We start from the raw sequence: 15,411 nt of genomic DNA, 5'->3' as shown, positions 1-15,411 counted from the left end.
ATTGGTCATTTTGGGGCTGCATTCCAATGAAATCACTGCCCATGAGAAGATGGTGGGGAAAGTAGAGTAAGATGGAATGGAAATGTTATTTGTGTACAGTATATATTTGGTAAAACTAAAGGGATTACTTTCTTTCCCTGATAGTAAATTAGCTTAGAACTCAATTGTTTTACACAGTTATCTAATGCATTCTCACAACATGTCCAGATTTTAAAGCACAAAGTACAAATTTCAGGACAAGCCTCTGCATACTGATCCATTCATAAATAAAGCATAAATGTTATGTTTGTCTACAAAGTCTCTCTCTCTTTTTTTCCTGTTCTTAACTATTTCCATTTTAATACAACTTCCAACCTTGCCATTTCATACATGTCTAGGCATCCAGGCACTGCCACAATGTAGTCCTTAGTTTGTGGAATTTACCACAGTTTATAGCTGATTTAAGTATTGATGGATTACATTCCATCAATTAACTTTGTAAAGGATATCATTCTGTAGGATGCAGCAACTGATTTTTGCAACTGTTTGCATCACTAGTTCATGCCTTCGTTCCTGGCTTGAGCAGGACACCTCTTGTCCTACCTGCAGAATGTCACTCAACATTAATGAAGATAACCGTGTTGGGGAAACTCACCGACGAGACAACTTGGATGAGAATATGGGGCCTGTGCCAGTTGTGGATGGCAGGCCACATCTTAATCATCACAACCATTTCTTCCATTTTGATGGTAAACTGCTTGTGTTTAATAATTGTTTATTATGGTTCTTGCATTTTGATTTTAAAATGGTTGTAAAATGTTATTAGTTTTCATTTCGTAAATTGCTACATGACATGGCAGTATTTCATCCACCAACTCTAAAGAAGTGAATCTTGAGGGGAGTTGAGTGAGTCTTTTGGTAGAGTTTGGTGATGGATGGATCATCTGCTTCAGTAGTGGCAAAGAACTGGCTCAACCTGGAAAGGCTGAAGGAGTATTAGGAATTAAGAATGATGCAAAGGAAAAGCCATCTGCTTTTCTGATGTAAATAATTGGATACTATGTCATTTTGCTTTTAAATAAAATTGTTAACCAACATAAAGCAATGACAGAGCCCCAAGAGCAGATAACAGTCCTAGATCCTTCCCCATTCCAATAATCTGTGCGAGAGAATGATCTGGAGATGCATAAACTATTTCTTTTCAGAAAGATTACACAGTACGTTTCGAGCATTCTGATTTCAATTTGATTTTTTTTCTTGGACTGCAGCAACAAATTATAGACCATCCTATCAGTTTTATTTGACATGAGAACCATGTCTGGATCATGCACGGAATTGGTTAATGTAATCTGCGGCCAGATCTTACGTTGGCAAGATCTTGCAGTGGCGTGGGATTTGATTACTGTCACTGAATGAAATTGTTTTCAGCACCTCGCATACTGTCTACACAGATTCACTATGTACTCATTTATGCAAAAGAAACGCAAGTTGTAACAAAAACACTTTCAAGCCCTCCCTGAATCTTATTTTCCTCAGCTGAGTTCTTGTATCACAGTGACTTTGTCACAAAGAGTAGCAGAAAGTGATTAACCATGTTCTTTGAGTTTAATATCATATTTTTTTTAAACATTGCAATGCTACAATTTTTAATCATTACAGGATCTCGTATTGCCAGCTGGCTGCCTAGTTTTTCAGTGGAAGTGATGCATACAACAAATATCCTTGGCATTGCACAGGCTAACAATTCTCAACTCAATGCTATGGTGAGTTAAGTGGCAGAATGCATGGTGCATTCTATTAATTTGTCTTTGTCCATGTCCTGTTATGCAGAGCAGCAATGACCTGAGTCACCAATATGGCGTTGTGACAAAAAGCAGTTTTCTATACGAACGTCACTTAAATGCAGAGTTATGAAGTGCAGATTTACTGTAAATGCATTTGCATTCCTGAATGTACTCCAAGTTGTTTTCGCCACCGTCTGCTTCAGGGGATAACAAGTTTAAAAGTGGAGCTGAACAAGTAGCAGACCAAAGTTAGAAAGTCAGGAAGCGGATGGCCTGCCTTTCATTGCCCTCTATTTTAGTTGAAAAGTGTTTTGTTTCTCATTTGCTATCCCCACTTTCTCAATCATACATAAACCAGAGTTTTGAATTGTTACACAGGATTGAAGGAGAAGTATTATCTACTGGATTAGCCTATTCTATATATAAAAGTACAAGTACCCATACACAAAGGGGTGTCTTCCAGTCACTATTTGTTCTGTTTAAGGTCTAGCTCCATCTTCAACTTGAATCTAGAAAACATGTAATATTTGTAGATCCTCGTGAATCAAGATTCTTTAGTTTAATTATCATATGTCTGTTTGCTGCAATTATGTTGTTGGTCAACTGGGTGGTGAGCTTGTATATCTACATATTCACATTTGGCATCTTGTACCAATTTGTACTGATCGATAGGGGTGAATCAATGTGGCTTATCCCACTTACACTAGAACAGCCAGATGAAGCCTACCTGGTTTTGGCTTTTAAAAACTGGCTTTGCATGTTCCTGTCGGCACTATTAATTGAAAATCCAAACTATAATTTTGTATTGTTAAAATTTTATCCGCAGGTGTATTTATTTGGAGCGGTAAATTTTGTTACTCCTGTATTGAGAAGTTCATGTAGAATAAGATGAACATTCAGCCTTTGGTGTAATCTTGCTTTGTTACTACTTACAGGCTCATCAGATCCAAGAGATGTTTCCCCAAGTTCCATATCATCTCGTTCTCCAGGACCTACAGCTAACACGTTCAATGGAAATCACCACTGATAACATACTGGAAGGAAGAATTCAGGTTCCCTTTCCCCAGCAGGTCAGTGTTCTTTTTTGCTTAAATATTGGGAAGGTTATGCTGAACACTGGTCTGGCCTTAACTCAAGTATTGTGTTCAATTCCAGTTGTCAAATAATAGGAAGGATGTGAGGGTTTTGGGGGGGAGGGGTGGCGGAGGTGGTCCAGAAAATTTTTACAAGAATGGTTCCTGGAATGTGGAACCATGGTTACACAGATTGGTGAAGCTGGGATTGTATTCTTTGAAGGCTGAAAGGAGATTTGCTAAAAGTTAATGACTTGGTCGTAAATGTAGGAGGTATAATTAGTAAATTTGAGGATGACACAAAAGTTGGTGGTGGTATGGATAACAAGGAAGGTTGTCTAAGGGTGCAGCAGGATATAGATCAGATGGAAAGATAAGTGGAGCACTGGTAGATGGAATATAATCCCAACAAGTGTGAGGTGATGCATTCTGGGAAGTCTAAAAGGTGTAGGACGTGTACAGTAAATGGGTGCTAAGTATTTTGATGAACAGGAGGACCTTTGGGTTCAACTCCATAATTTACTGAAAGTGGGAACATTAGGTTGGTGAAGAAGGCATATGGCGTGGTTGCCTTCATAGATCAAGGCATAGAATACATAAATTGGGATGTTGCTATGTTGCAACTTTACAAAACACTGATTAGACTACACTTGGCGTATTGTGTGCCGTTCTGGTTGAAATACTATAGGAAAGATATGGCTGGACTGGAGAGAGTGCAGAGGACATTCATCAGGATGTTGCTTGGATTGGAGGACTTGTGGGGAGAGATTTGGATAGGCTGGGTTTGTTTTCCCTGGAGAAAGGGAGGCTGAGGGCTGACCGTAGAGGTAATAAAATTATAGGGTACAAAGGTAGGGCAGACGGTCTAAATCTTTTTCCCATGGTAGAGGTATCAAAAAACAGGGGCGTGGGTTTAGGGTGAAAGGAAGGTGATTTAAGGGTAAAGTTATTTTTTCCCCCCATGTACAAATATCTGGAGCTTGCAGCCAAAGAAGGTTGTGGAGTTGGCTACAATCACTACATTTTAAGAGGTATTTAGACTGACACTTGAATAGACAAGGCATAGAAAGATGCAGGCCTAACGTGGGCAAATGGGATTAGTGTAGCTGGGCAAAAAGGTCAGTGTGGATGTGGTGGGCCAAGGGGCTGTACAACTCTGGCTCTATACAACATGATGAGGGGTCTGGACAGTGGATAGTGGGAGGCTTTCCCTTTGGTGGAGGGGGCCAGGATGAGAGGTCATGAGTATGAGAAAGGGGAAGAAAATGCTTTTATGCAGTATGTGGTTGGAATCTGGAAAGTACTGTCTGCAGCTGTAGTAGAGCCAGGTTCTATTGTGGCCTTTGAGAAAGAATTGTACAAAAGGTACAGAAACATTTGCAGTGTTAGAGGGGTGATGGTGGAACCAGAGTTGTTCTGGTAAAGGGCCAGCATGGAAGTGATGGACTGAGTGGCTTGCTGTGCTATAACCGTTCTGTTTCTATGATTTGATTTGAACTCCTGTTTCTTACTATTCATCCCTCTGCTCCCTTCAACAGCGACAAGATAGTAGACCAGCATTAAATGGTACAGTTGCAGAAGAGGACAATGGTAATCCAGATGATTCAAACAGTGAACAGCAGGTAATTCATATTCCACAGTATAACTTGACTCTGCACATTGTAGAGTATTGCTGTAATGCAGATGGAATTTGCACTTTGAGTAACAAATTGCACCCTGTTCAGGTACTTAAAGCTCTTACTTGGTAAGTGAGAACTTGCTGTCCTTTGTGAATACTCTTTATATTTAAAATATGCCACTCTGTACATTGTTCTTGCTCGTCTATAAAACTCCAGCTCGGTGTCAGTCAAAACTGTTTAATTACCCTTTCACCACAGATAGTGGGGTTTAGTCCTTCATCTTAGTGTTTCAAACATCCAGAAAGTTATCTTCTATACTAATTTTTGTAACCGACCAATTCCAATCAAACAGCCTTGGCTGTTACTGGATGAGTTATCAGTTTTTAAACAGAGTCAGATAATCTGGTTATTATCCTTTTGCTTTTTGGGGTAATTGCAATACACAAAATGCATGTAGTATTTCTCACATTGGTGACTAAACTTAAAAGCACAATGTTCTTTATTTGAGCCTCCCTTCCATGGTTTCTAAATCATTATTCAGGCATTCCAACATCTAGTACTGGATATGTAACATTTTCCCAAACTAAATGTTGGAAAGAAAATTGTTATCTTTGAGCCACACTAAACTTCTATTTCTCAGTCATCAACCCTATATTTCTCTGGTAATTAATTCAGGCTGCTTGCTCCCTTGGTATTGTGTGTGACCGAGATGAACTTCAGACCACTAATCAGTGATGTGACAAAGTCTGCCTGCTTCTGTTTCTGTGAAATCTGCTCTGTCACTGCTTCTGCTCATTTGCTGAAACCTACATTATGCCCATGACTTTGACTTCTGAATTTGGACACGACAGTTGCCAATTACCATTTGAAGTGCCAGTTCATTTTGGACTCACACATAAATGCGGAAGCTCGGATATGTTGACCACTTCAGAAACCCCAGCTATCCATCCTTCAGAGATGGAGAGCTTAGTGACATGGTGTCATGACAACAACCATTTCCTCTTTCCTCCCCTCTCTCATCAGGCAGAAGATACAGGAGCCTGAGAGCACATACCACTAGGCTCAAGGACAGCTTGAATGGCACCTCCTTAGTGCAAAAGGTTTGGATGGGGCCAAATTTGTTAGGTGTGTCCAGAAAGGATTCCTGATACAATATGTAGACAGGCCGATTTGAGAAGAGGCCATTCTGGATCTGGTACTAGGCAATGAACCTGGTCAGATGTCAGATATCTTGGTGGGTAAGCATTTGAGACAGTGACCACAACTCTCTGACCTTTACCCTTGCCTTGGAAAGAGATAGGTTAGCAGATGGTATTGGAAAGTATTTAATTGTGGGAGAGGGAATTATGATGCTATTAGACAGGAACTTGGGAGTGTAAATTGGGAGCAGATGTACTCGGGGAAATGCACAATGAAAATATGGAGGTTGTTTAGAGATAACTTGCATGGAGTGCTGGATAGGTTTGTCCCACTGAGGCAGGAAAATGATGATATGGTGAAGGAAACATGGTCGACAAGAGATCTGGAATATCTAGTGAAGAGGAAGAAAGAAAGAAGCTTGCGTATGATTTAGGAAGCCAGGATCAGCCAGTGCTCTAGAGAGTTGCAAGGTAGCCAAGAAGGAGCTTAAGAATAGACTTGGGAGAGCTAGAAGGGGGCATGAGAAGGCCTTGGTGAGTAGGATTAAGGAAAACCCCAAGGCATTCTACTTGTATGAAGAATAGAAGGATGACCAGAGTGAAGATAGAACCGGTTAGGGATAGGAGGTAAACGTGCCTGGAGTCGGAGGAGATAGGGGAGGTACTTAATGAATACTTTGTTTCAGTATTCACCTGTGAGAGAGACCTTGACATTTGTGATGACAGCATAAAACAGGCTAACAAGCTAGAATATGTTGATGTTAAGAAGAATGTGCTGGAACTTTTAGAAGACATTAGGATGGATAAGTCCCTGGCACCGGATGGGATATATCTCAGGATACTATGGGAAGTGAGGGAAGAGATTTCTGAGCCCTTGGCAATGATCTTTGCATCCTCACTGGCCACAGGAGTAGTGCCAGATGATTGGAGAGTGGCAATTGTTATTCCTTTGTTCGAGAAAGGGAGTAGGGATAACCCTGGGAATTGTAGACTAGTGAGTCTTTCTTCAGTGGTCAGTGGTGGGCAAATTATTGGAAAAGATTCTGAGGGACAGGATTTGAGCATTTGGAGAAGCTTAGTCTGATTAGGGATAGTCAGCATGGCTTTTTTAAGAATATGGGAGACTTGAAATGGTCTGGAGATTTTTAGAAAATTTTGATAAGCTGGATGCAGAAACGTTGCTACTCACAGGCAAGACCACAACTTCAGATCGTAAATATAAAATGATCACCATTTAAAAACAATTGAATGAAGTGCTCGCTACCAAAATAGAGAAGCTAAGGAAGAAAGAAATCTAGTGGAGTATTGATAAGTTAAATGAAGATGCAGCTTTCTCATCATGGTTCTGTCTTGTCAAAAGGGCCTGTTTCTGTATTGTTGCTTTGTAGTTGTTTCATGACCTGGTGAACTGTTCATGAATATAACTTCACATCTTTTAAAGTGTTAGTTTCACTGAAAGCAAATTAGAACCATAGAACACTACAGCACAAAACAGGCCATTCAGCCCTTCTAGTCTGTGCCGAAACTTTATTCCGCTAGTCCCATTGACCTGCACCTAGTCCGTAACCCTCCAGATCTCTCCCATCTATATATCTATCCAATTTATTCTTAAAACTTAAGAGTGAGCCCGCATTTACCATGTCAGATAGCAATTAGTTCCACACTCCCACCACTGAGTGAAGAAGTTCCCCTTAAACCTTTCCCCTTTCACCCTAAAGCCATGTCCTCTCATACTTACCTCTCAATCTAGGTGGAAAGAGCCTACTCGCATTTACTCTGCCTATACCCCTCAATTTTGTAAACCTCTATTAAATCTCCTCTCATTCTTCTATGCTGCAAGGAATAAAGTCCTAACCTGTTCAATCTTTCCCTGTAACTCAACTCCTGAAGACCCAGCAACATTCTAGGAAATCTTCTCTGCATTCTTTCAATCTTACTGATATCCTTTCTATAGTTGGGTGACCAGAACTGCACACAGTACTCCAAATTTGGCCTCACCAATGTCTTACACAACCTCACCATAGCGTCCCAACTCCTATACTCAATACTTTGATTTATGAATGCCAGGATGCCAAAAGCCTTCTTTACAACCCTGTCTACCTGTGACGCCACTTTCAGGGAATTATGCATCTGAGCTCCCAGATCCCTTTGTTCCTCTGCACTCCTCAGTGCCCTACCGTTTACTGTGTATGTCTTACCTTGATTTGTCCTTCCAAAATGCAACACCTCACACTTGTCTGCATTAAATTCCATCTGCCATTTTCTGGCCCGTTTTCCCAGTTGGTCCAGATCCCTCTGCAAGCTTTGAAAGCCTTCCTCGCTGTCCACAACACCTCCAATCTTAGTGTCATCAGCAAACTTGCTGATCCAATTTACCACATTATCATCTAGATCATTGATATAGACAACAAACAACAATGGTCCCAGCACAGATTCCTGAGGCACACCACTAGTCACAGGCCTCCAGTCTGAGAAACAACCATCCACTACCACTGTCTTCTCCCACACAGCCAATTCCGAATCCAGTTTACAACCTCTCCATGGATACCTAGTGTCTGAACCTTCTGAACTAACCTCCGATGTGGGACCTTGTCAAAGGCCTTACTAAAGTCCAGGTAGACAACATCCACAGCCTTTCATCTACTTTCTTGGTAACCTCCTCCAAAAACTCTACAAGATTTGTTAAACACTATCTACCACACACAAAGCCATGTTGACTATCCTTAATCAGCACTTGGTTGTCCAAATACTTGTATATCCCATCTCTCAGAACACCTTCCAATAATTTACCTACTACTGATGTCAGGCTCACTGGCCTGTAATTACCTGGTTTACTTTTAGAGCCTTTTTTTAAACAGAACAACAACATGAGCTACCCTCCAGTCTTCTGGCACTGCACCTGTGGCTAAGGACACTTTAAATATATCTGCCAGGGCCCCTGCAATTTCTACACTAGTCTCTCTCAAGGTCTGAGGAAATATCTTGTCAGGCCCAGGGGATTTATCTACCTTTATTCACTGTAAAGCAGCAAGCACCTCCTCCTCTTTAATCTCTATATGTTCCATGACACTACTGCTTGTTTCCCTTCCTTCCATATACACTATGCCAGTTTCCTGAGTAAATACTGATGCAAAAAAAAACATTTAAGATCTCCCCCATCTCCTGAGGCTCCACACCTAGCTGACCACTCTGACCTTCTAGGGGACCAATTTTGCCCCTTACTATCCTTTAATATACTTGTAGAAACCCTTTTGGGTTTACCTTCACATTATCTGCCAGAGCAACCTCATGTCTTCTTTTTGCCTTCCTGATTTCCTTCTTAGTATTTTCTTACTTTTTCTATACTCTTCAAGTACCTCATTTGTTCCTAGTTGCCTATACCTGCTATACACCACTCTTTTTTTCTTAACCAGATCACCAATATCCCTTGGTTTTCAAGGATCCCTATGCCTGTAACTTCCTTTAATCCTGGCAGGAACATGCAAACTCTGCACTCTCAAAATTTCACCTTTTGAAGGCCTTCCACTTAACACATTCTTGCCAGAAAACAACTTATCCCAATCCACTCTTCCTAGATCCTTTCTCATTTCCACAAAATTGGCTTTTCTCCAATTTAGAACCTCAACTGTAGGACCAGACCTACCCTTATCCATAATTAACTTGAAACTAATGACATTATGGTCACTGGACCCAAAATGTTCACCTACACATACTTCTGTCACCTGACCTGTCTGCCTCCTAATAGGAGATCAAGTATTGCATTCTCTCATTGGTACTTCTATTGATTTAGAAAACTTTCTTGAACACATTTGACAAACTCCAAGCCACCCAGCCCTTTCACAGTGTGGGAGTCCCAGTCAACATGGAAAGTTAAAATCCCCTACTATTACAACTTTGATTCTTACACCAGTCTGCTATCTCTCTACAGATTTGCTCCTCCAATTCTCTGACTATTGGGCGGTCTATAATACAACCCTATTAGTGTGGCCACACCTTTCCCATTCCTCAGATCCACCCATGGAACATGGCCTCTGTAGACGAGCCCTCCAGGCTGTCTTGTCTATGCACAGCTGTGATATTTTCCCTGACTAGTAGTGCCACTCCTCCTCCTCTATCACGTCTGAAACAACAGAACCCCGAAACATTAAGCTGCCAGTCCTGCCCCTCCTGCAATCAAGTCTCACTAATAGCAATAATGACATAATACCACATGCCAATCCATGCCCTAAGCTCATCTGCCTTACCTACAATACTCCTTGCATTGAAATAGATGCACCTAAGAACATTTCTATCACATACAAATCTTTGATTTCTGTCTATGCATGCAGTCCTCGCATGACCTTTATCCTCCTCCACATCACTATCTGCTCTAACACTCTGGTTCCCATCCCCCTGCAAATCTAGTTTAAACCCCCTGGAGCAGCACTAGCAAACCTACCCGTAAGTATGTTAGTCCCCCTCCAGTTCAGGTGCAAACCGTGCCATCAGAACAGGTCCCACCTTCCCTGGAACAAAGCCCAATTGTCCAGAAACATGAAGTCCTCCTTCCTGCACCATTTCCTTAGCCACGTATTTAGCTGCATTATCTTCCCATTTCTAGCCTCACTAGCACGTGGCACAGGTAGCAGTCCTGAGATTGCAATCTTGGAGGTCCTGTCCTTCAACTATGCAGCTAATTTTCTAAACTCTTTGCAGGACCTCCTCCTCCCTATCCACATCATTGGTCCCTACATGGACCACAACATCTGGCTGCTCACCCTCCCTCCTGAGAATATCGAGAACTTGATCCGAGATATCGCGGATCCTGGCATCAGGGAGGCCACAGACCATCCGGGATTCTCGACCTCTCCCACAGAACCTCCTATCTGTCCTACTATCTACTGAATCCCCTATCACTACTGCTCTCTTCTTTTCCTTCTTTCGCTAAGGGTCCAGTCTTGGTGCCAGAGACGCAACCACTACAATTTGTCCCTGGTAGGTTGTCCCCCACCAGCAGTTGATGGGAATGGCCACAGGGGTGCTCTGCTCTTGCTGTCTATACCCCTTCCCTTTCCTGACAGTCACCCAGCTAGCTGCCTCATGACTTTTAGGGGTGACTACCTCCCTGAAACTCTTGTCTATTTCTGCCTCACAAATGATCCAAAGTTCATCCAGCTCCAGTTCCAGTTCCCTAACTCAGTTTGTCAGGAGCTGCAGCTGGATGCACCTTTTACGGGTCTAGTCATCAGGGACAAGTGTGCTGTCCCTGACTTCCCACATACTGCATACAGAGCACACGACTGCCCTAACTGCTGCCTTCCTTATCCACTCCTAAGTTAATTAAAGGAACTTACCCAGCCTTACCTCACTGGGAGCAAGCTCATCCTCAGCTTGCCAAAGCCTCAAAGTTCCACTCCTACCCTAAGCCTCTCTCACACTGGCCACTCCTCTTCAGTTACCCTGCCTTATATTTGTTCCTGCCAATTATCTCAAGTACTCACTCCCTCTAATCAACCAAACAACACTCTGTTTTAAGTAGTTTGTCCCTACCTGTTAGGGACCTGCTGCTCCAACGTGTCCCGGGCCAATCCTGTAAGAGAAAAGCCCGTGAAAACACACAACTTTTTAAATACTATGTCCTTACCTGTTAGGGACCCACTGCTCCAACATCTCCTGGGCCGATCCTGTTATCTTTCCATTTAACTATTGATTATATTAACTAGTTTCATAATTGTAAATGTTGCTTGTTTCATGTAATTGGAAAAAGAACCAGTAAACTTTATGTAAAAAGTTTATATTCTGTACCATTTGGTACCAGCAAATGCTCACTTTCTATAGAAAAATCATTAAAAATATTTTCCTTTTGCAGGACTAACTTTTGAATGTGGTTCCCATGTTTCAGGCTGTTGTAATCCATTACTTGGATGCATTGTATAGTGGCAGGTTTTTAATTGTGTTCTCTCAAGTTTGCGATTGCTTCACATTAAATCCTCCAAGAGCAGTACAATTAGTCGAGGTTCAAAAGTTCAGAAGTTACCACATTCTCTGAAGTGAGAAAGTATAATTCACTTTGAGGCTAAGAATATGAAAATGGGTAGCATTTTAACTGATACATTTCAGATGGATCACATTAACTCTTGTAGATCTTTCTTCCCTCCTTCATTCCTTGGAGGTGCTCAGGGCTTTGCATCTTGCATAACAACAGTTTCAAATTTGGCGATTTATCTCATGATGCCAGAAAGACTATGATGCTTAAAGCCAACTTGTTAATAAAGTTTTAAGCTGGAATGAATAAATTAAAACTGCATTTTGCTGCAGCACTTTGGTGTTGATGAGTTGAAAAGTTTGAGCTCCAAGAAGGCACTGTGTTCATTCATTTATTTCTAGCATTTGTGATCATAGATCTACTGTCTGTATAAATGCCAAAGGAATATGCCTTTGTCTCCTCAGACTGAGCGTCCAGCCCCTGAGCCTACCCACAGTATAGAAGAGACATTTGGAACTGGAATTGAGCTTCCACGAGTTGATGTTCCAGCTGAGGACTTTGAGGCACGGGGAAGTCGCTTCTCAAAATCAACGGACGAGAGACAACAAATGTTAGTGCAGCGTAAAGAGGAACTACTACTTCAAGCACGGAGGTACATGGAGGGTTGGGGAAAATTTTCATTAGGAATCTGGTAATCAATTAAAGAAGAAGTGACTGGACTACAGATTTTGATGAAAGACCATCAACCCAAAACATTAACTCCTGTTTCTCTCTACACAAATGCTGCCTGTGCTGATGATAATTTATAAGCATTTGGTGTGTTATTTCAAATTTTCAGCATATGTAGCAATTTGTTTCTGAATTCTTAAGTTTGCTAGAGCGTCGAACATGGTTGACAAACTATCTTGAAGGCCTACAGTTATGCTTTTCTCCACAAGTGGAAATGGTCCCTTTATTTGCTCTACCAAAATCTTGCATAATTATAAAGATTCAAATTAGAGGAAACCTCAAAGTATTTTTCAAATGTATATGAGGTTAATAACCCTGAGGGGGACCAAAAGATTGATTTCTGTACGGTAGTGGAGGACATGGTCATACGGCACTGAAACGGGCCCATCAAGCCCACGCTGACCATCAAACCCCCTTTATACTAATCCCACTTCTGTTCTTCCCACATATCGTTCTACTCTTTTCCCTGCCACCCCCTCCCCAGATGTACTAATGGCAATTTACAGTGGGCAATTAACTTAAACAGCCTTGTAATGTGGGAGGAAACCCAGGAGTCACAGAGAATGTGCAAATGCCACACAAGTAGCTCTTTTAGCAGCACCACTGCTGCCTTTAGAAGCACAAGTGTGGAAATATTGAATGCTTATAAACATAGTGAGAGGAAGTATCAAGAGAAGATTTAATATCTTTTAAAAGTGGACAAATTGGCAGTCATGGATGCAGTTTATTCCAGGCTATTAAAAGAAGCAAGGGAGGAAATTGCAGAGGCAGTCACCATCATTTTACAATCCTCCCTGACTGTAAGGGTGGTGCCAGAGGCTTGGAGACTGCTATTGTTGTTCTATGATTTAATAGGGGAGGAAGGAAAAATTGATTAGTTACAAATCAGTTGATTTCATTTGTGGGCACATCATTGGGATCAATTCTGAAGGACAGCATTAAACTCAGTTGGGAAACGTACAGATTAATCTGGGATAATCAGTTTGATGTATAGGTTTGAAATTTCTGAAGTAACAAGGAAAGTTGATGAATGCATTTGATGTTGTCTGCATGGATTTTGACAAGATCCCATGTGGCAGGCTGGTCAATAATAAAAAAAAATAAAACAAACCTATAGCGTCCAAGGGATTGTGTTAAATTGCATTCTAAATTGGCTCAGTAACAAGAATCAAAAGGAAATGGTTAATGGGTGTTATGTGACTGAAAGGCTATGATCATTTGGTATTCCATAGGACTTGGTATTCAGTTCTTTGTAATTAAGAGATTGATTTTAGATTTAAATCAGGGAGGCATAATGAAGACGTTTGCAGATGATACAAAAAATAATATGTGGAGGACATTTGAGGAGGAACAGTTTTGATTGTTGGAAGATAATGATCTGGTCATTTAGTGGGGAAAGTTGCCAAGGGAATTTCTCCCAGAGAATTGGGAGATAATGCATTGGGAGGTGCAACAAAAATGCTGTGGAGGAACGAAAGGATCTGATGGTGTGTATTCATAATGCTGAAAGGCAGAAGGAGAAATAAGGTTAAAAAGGCATTTGGAGTGCTATTCTTTATGCTGTAGCTAATAGAATGTAATTCTGTATCGGTACACATCAGTTAAGGCCATTGCTTGAGTACTGGTCGACATATTATAGTGGGTATAAAACTTGAGGGGCCTAGTTGGAGTGAGCAGGAAGCATCTGGCTTGGGGGAGAGAACGGTTGAGTGTAAGTGGGAGTGAAGGAATAGGTATCAAAAAAAGGTAGCTTTCAAGTAATTGGGAGAAAGTTTAGTAGAGCAATAAAGATGAGATTATGGTAACTAAGGTTGGTTGAGGTCTGCATCTTGCTTCTTGAAAGGTTGTAGAGGCAGAATCTCTCATCACATTCTAGCTACATAGATTTGTACTTCATGCCATGACTTGCAGAGCTGGTGCTAAAAGGTGGGATGAGACGGAGTGCCTTTTTGTTTTTTCAGTTGACATGATGGACCAATTGACGACTTTGTTATTCATCTGTCTTCTGTGTCTCTTATTCATGAGAAAAGTGTAGCCAATTAGTTTAACATATTGGTAAGATGCTATAATCAATAATCCAAGAAGAAATGGCTAATCATTTAGAAAAGCTTAACATCAATACAGGTCAGTGTGGTTTTATGAAAATAGTTTCATGTTTGACAAATTTGTTTGAGATTTTTGAGGATGTAATAAGCAAAGTTGATAGAGGGAACATGCAGTATATTTGGATTTCCTAAAGCACCTGACAAAATTCCACAAGGCTGGTGCACACCAAGTGCTAATGGTTTTGGGGAAGTGTGTTAGCATAGATTAAGGACTGGTTATTACATAGAAAAAAAGAGTTGGAATAAATGGTTAGTTTTCATGCTGGAACAACATCACTAGTGAAGTGCCCCATGGATCATTTCTTGGCCGTCAGTTATTTACTATTTATATTAAGGACCTGGAGGAGGAGGCAGAATGTAAGTTATCAAAGTTTACTGATGTATGAAAATTATTGCAATGAAGATATCATGACTGCAACTGGATGAATTGGTTGAGTGAGTGGGTGAAAATTTAGCAAATGGAATTTAATGTGGGGAAAGTATGGGGTCATGCACTTTAGTAAGAGGAATCAAAAGCATTCTGTTACCTTGGAGATATTGCAAGCGAATGAAATACAGAGGAATTTGTGCTCTTGGGCATGAATCACTGAAGGTTGGCAGTCAAGTGCAGCAAGTATTTATGAAGGCAAATAGCATGTTGATCTTTATGGTAAGGAGTTGGAGTTTAGAAATGGGGATGGTGGGGCTGGTTCGAGGGGTCAAACATACAATTTTCTTTTGTTCTTGTGTATTTCTCCTGGATGTGTATACCTAGCACGTATGGTATTGTTCTTGTAAATCTCTGGTTCCTCTCTACCTTTTGATTGTTTAAACCAGGCTTCCAGAAATGTACACTTGAAAATTTAAAAATATTACTGGAACAAGTTAGATGATGAACAATAATTAATGCTGATCAGGAGTTTAGGACTAGGCAAGTAATCCAGAATTTGGTGCCTGGCCTTGCAGGAGTGAAGTTGGTAAAATATGTACATATTTCAAAGCCTATTGTGGAAATTCTAGTTGCTGATGAGTTAATTGT

General features: G+C 40.9%; 1 protein-coding gene across 1 annotated transcript in view; it reads left to right on the top strand.

Annotated features, from left to right (window-relative positions):
• Nucleotides 1-15,411, top strand: part of amfra (autocrine motility factor receptor a) — a 48,004-nt gene that overhangs the window by 27,946 nt on the left and 4,647 nt on the right. Inside the window, exons 9-13 of the mRNA XM_052028109.1 lie at nucleotides 538-728; nucleotides 1,639-1,742; nucleotides 2,699-2,833; nucleotides 4,375-4,458; nucleotides 12,024-12,211. Of these exons, the coding sequence (XP_051884069.1) occupies nucleotides 538-728; nucleotides 1,639-1,742; nucleotides 2,699-2,833; nucleotides 4,375-4,458; nucleotides 12,024-12,211 (702 nt within the window). The remainder of the gene's footprint in view (nucleotides 1-537; nucleotides 729-1,638; nucleotides 1,743-2,698; nucleotides 2,834-4,374; nucleotides 4,459-12,023; nucleotides 12,212-15,411) is intronic.

The sequence above is a fragment of the Pristis pectinata genome, chromosome 13, assembly GCF_009764475.1.
Source record: "Pristis pectinata isolate sPriPec2 chromosome 13, sPriPec2.1.pri, whole genome shotgun sequence".
Classification (NCBI taxonomy): Eukaryota; Metazoa; Chordata; class Chondrichthyes; order Rhinopristiformes; family Pristidae; genus Pristis; species Pristis pectinata.
The sequence above is the reverse complement of the archived record's forward strand: the minus strand, read 5'-3'. Positions and strand labels throughout refer to the sequence as shown.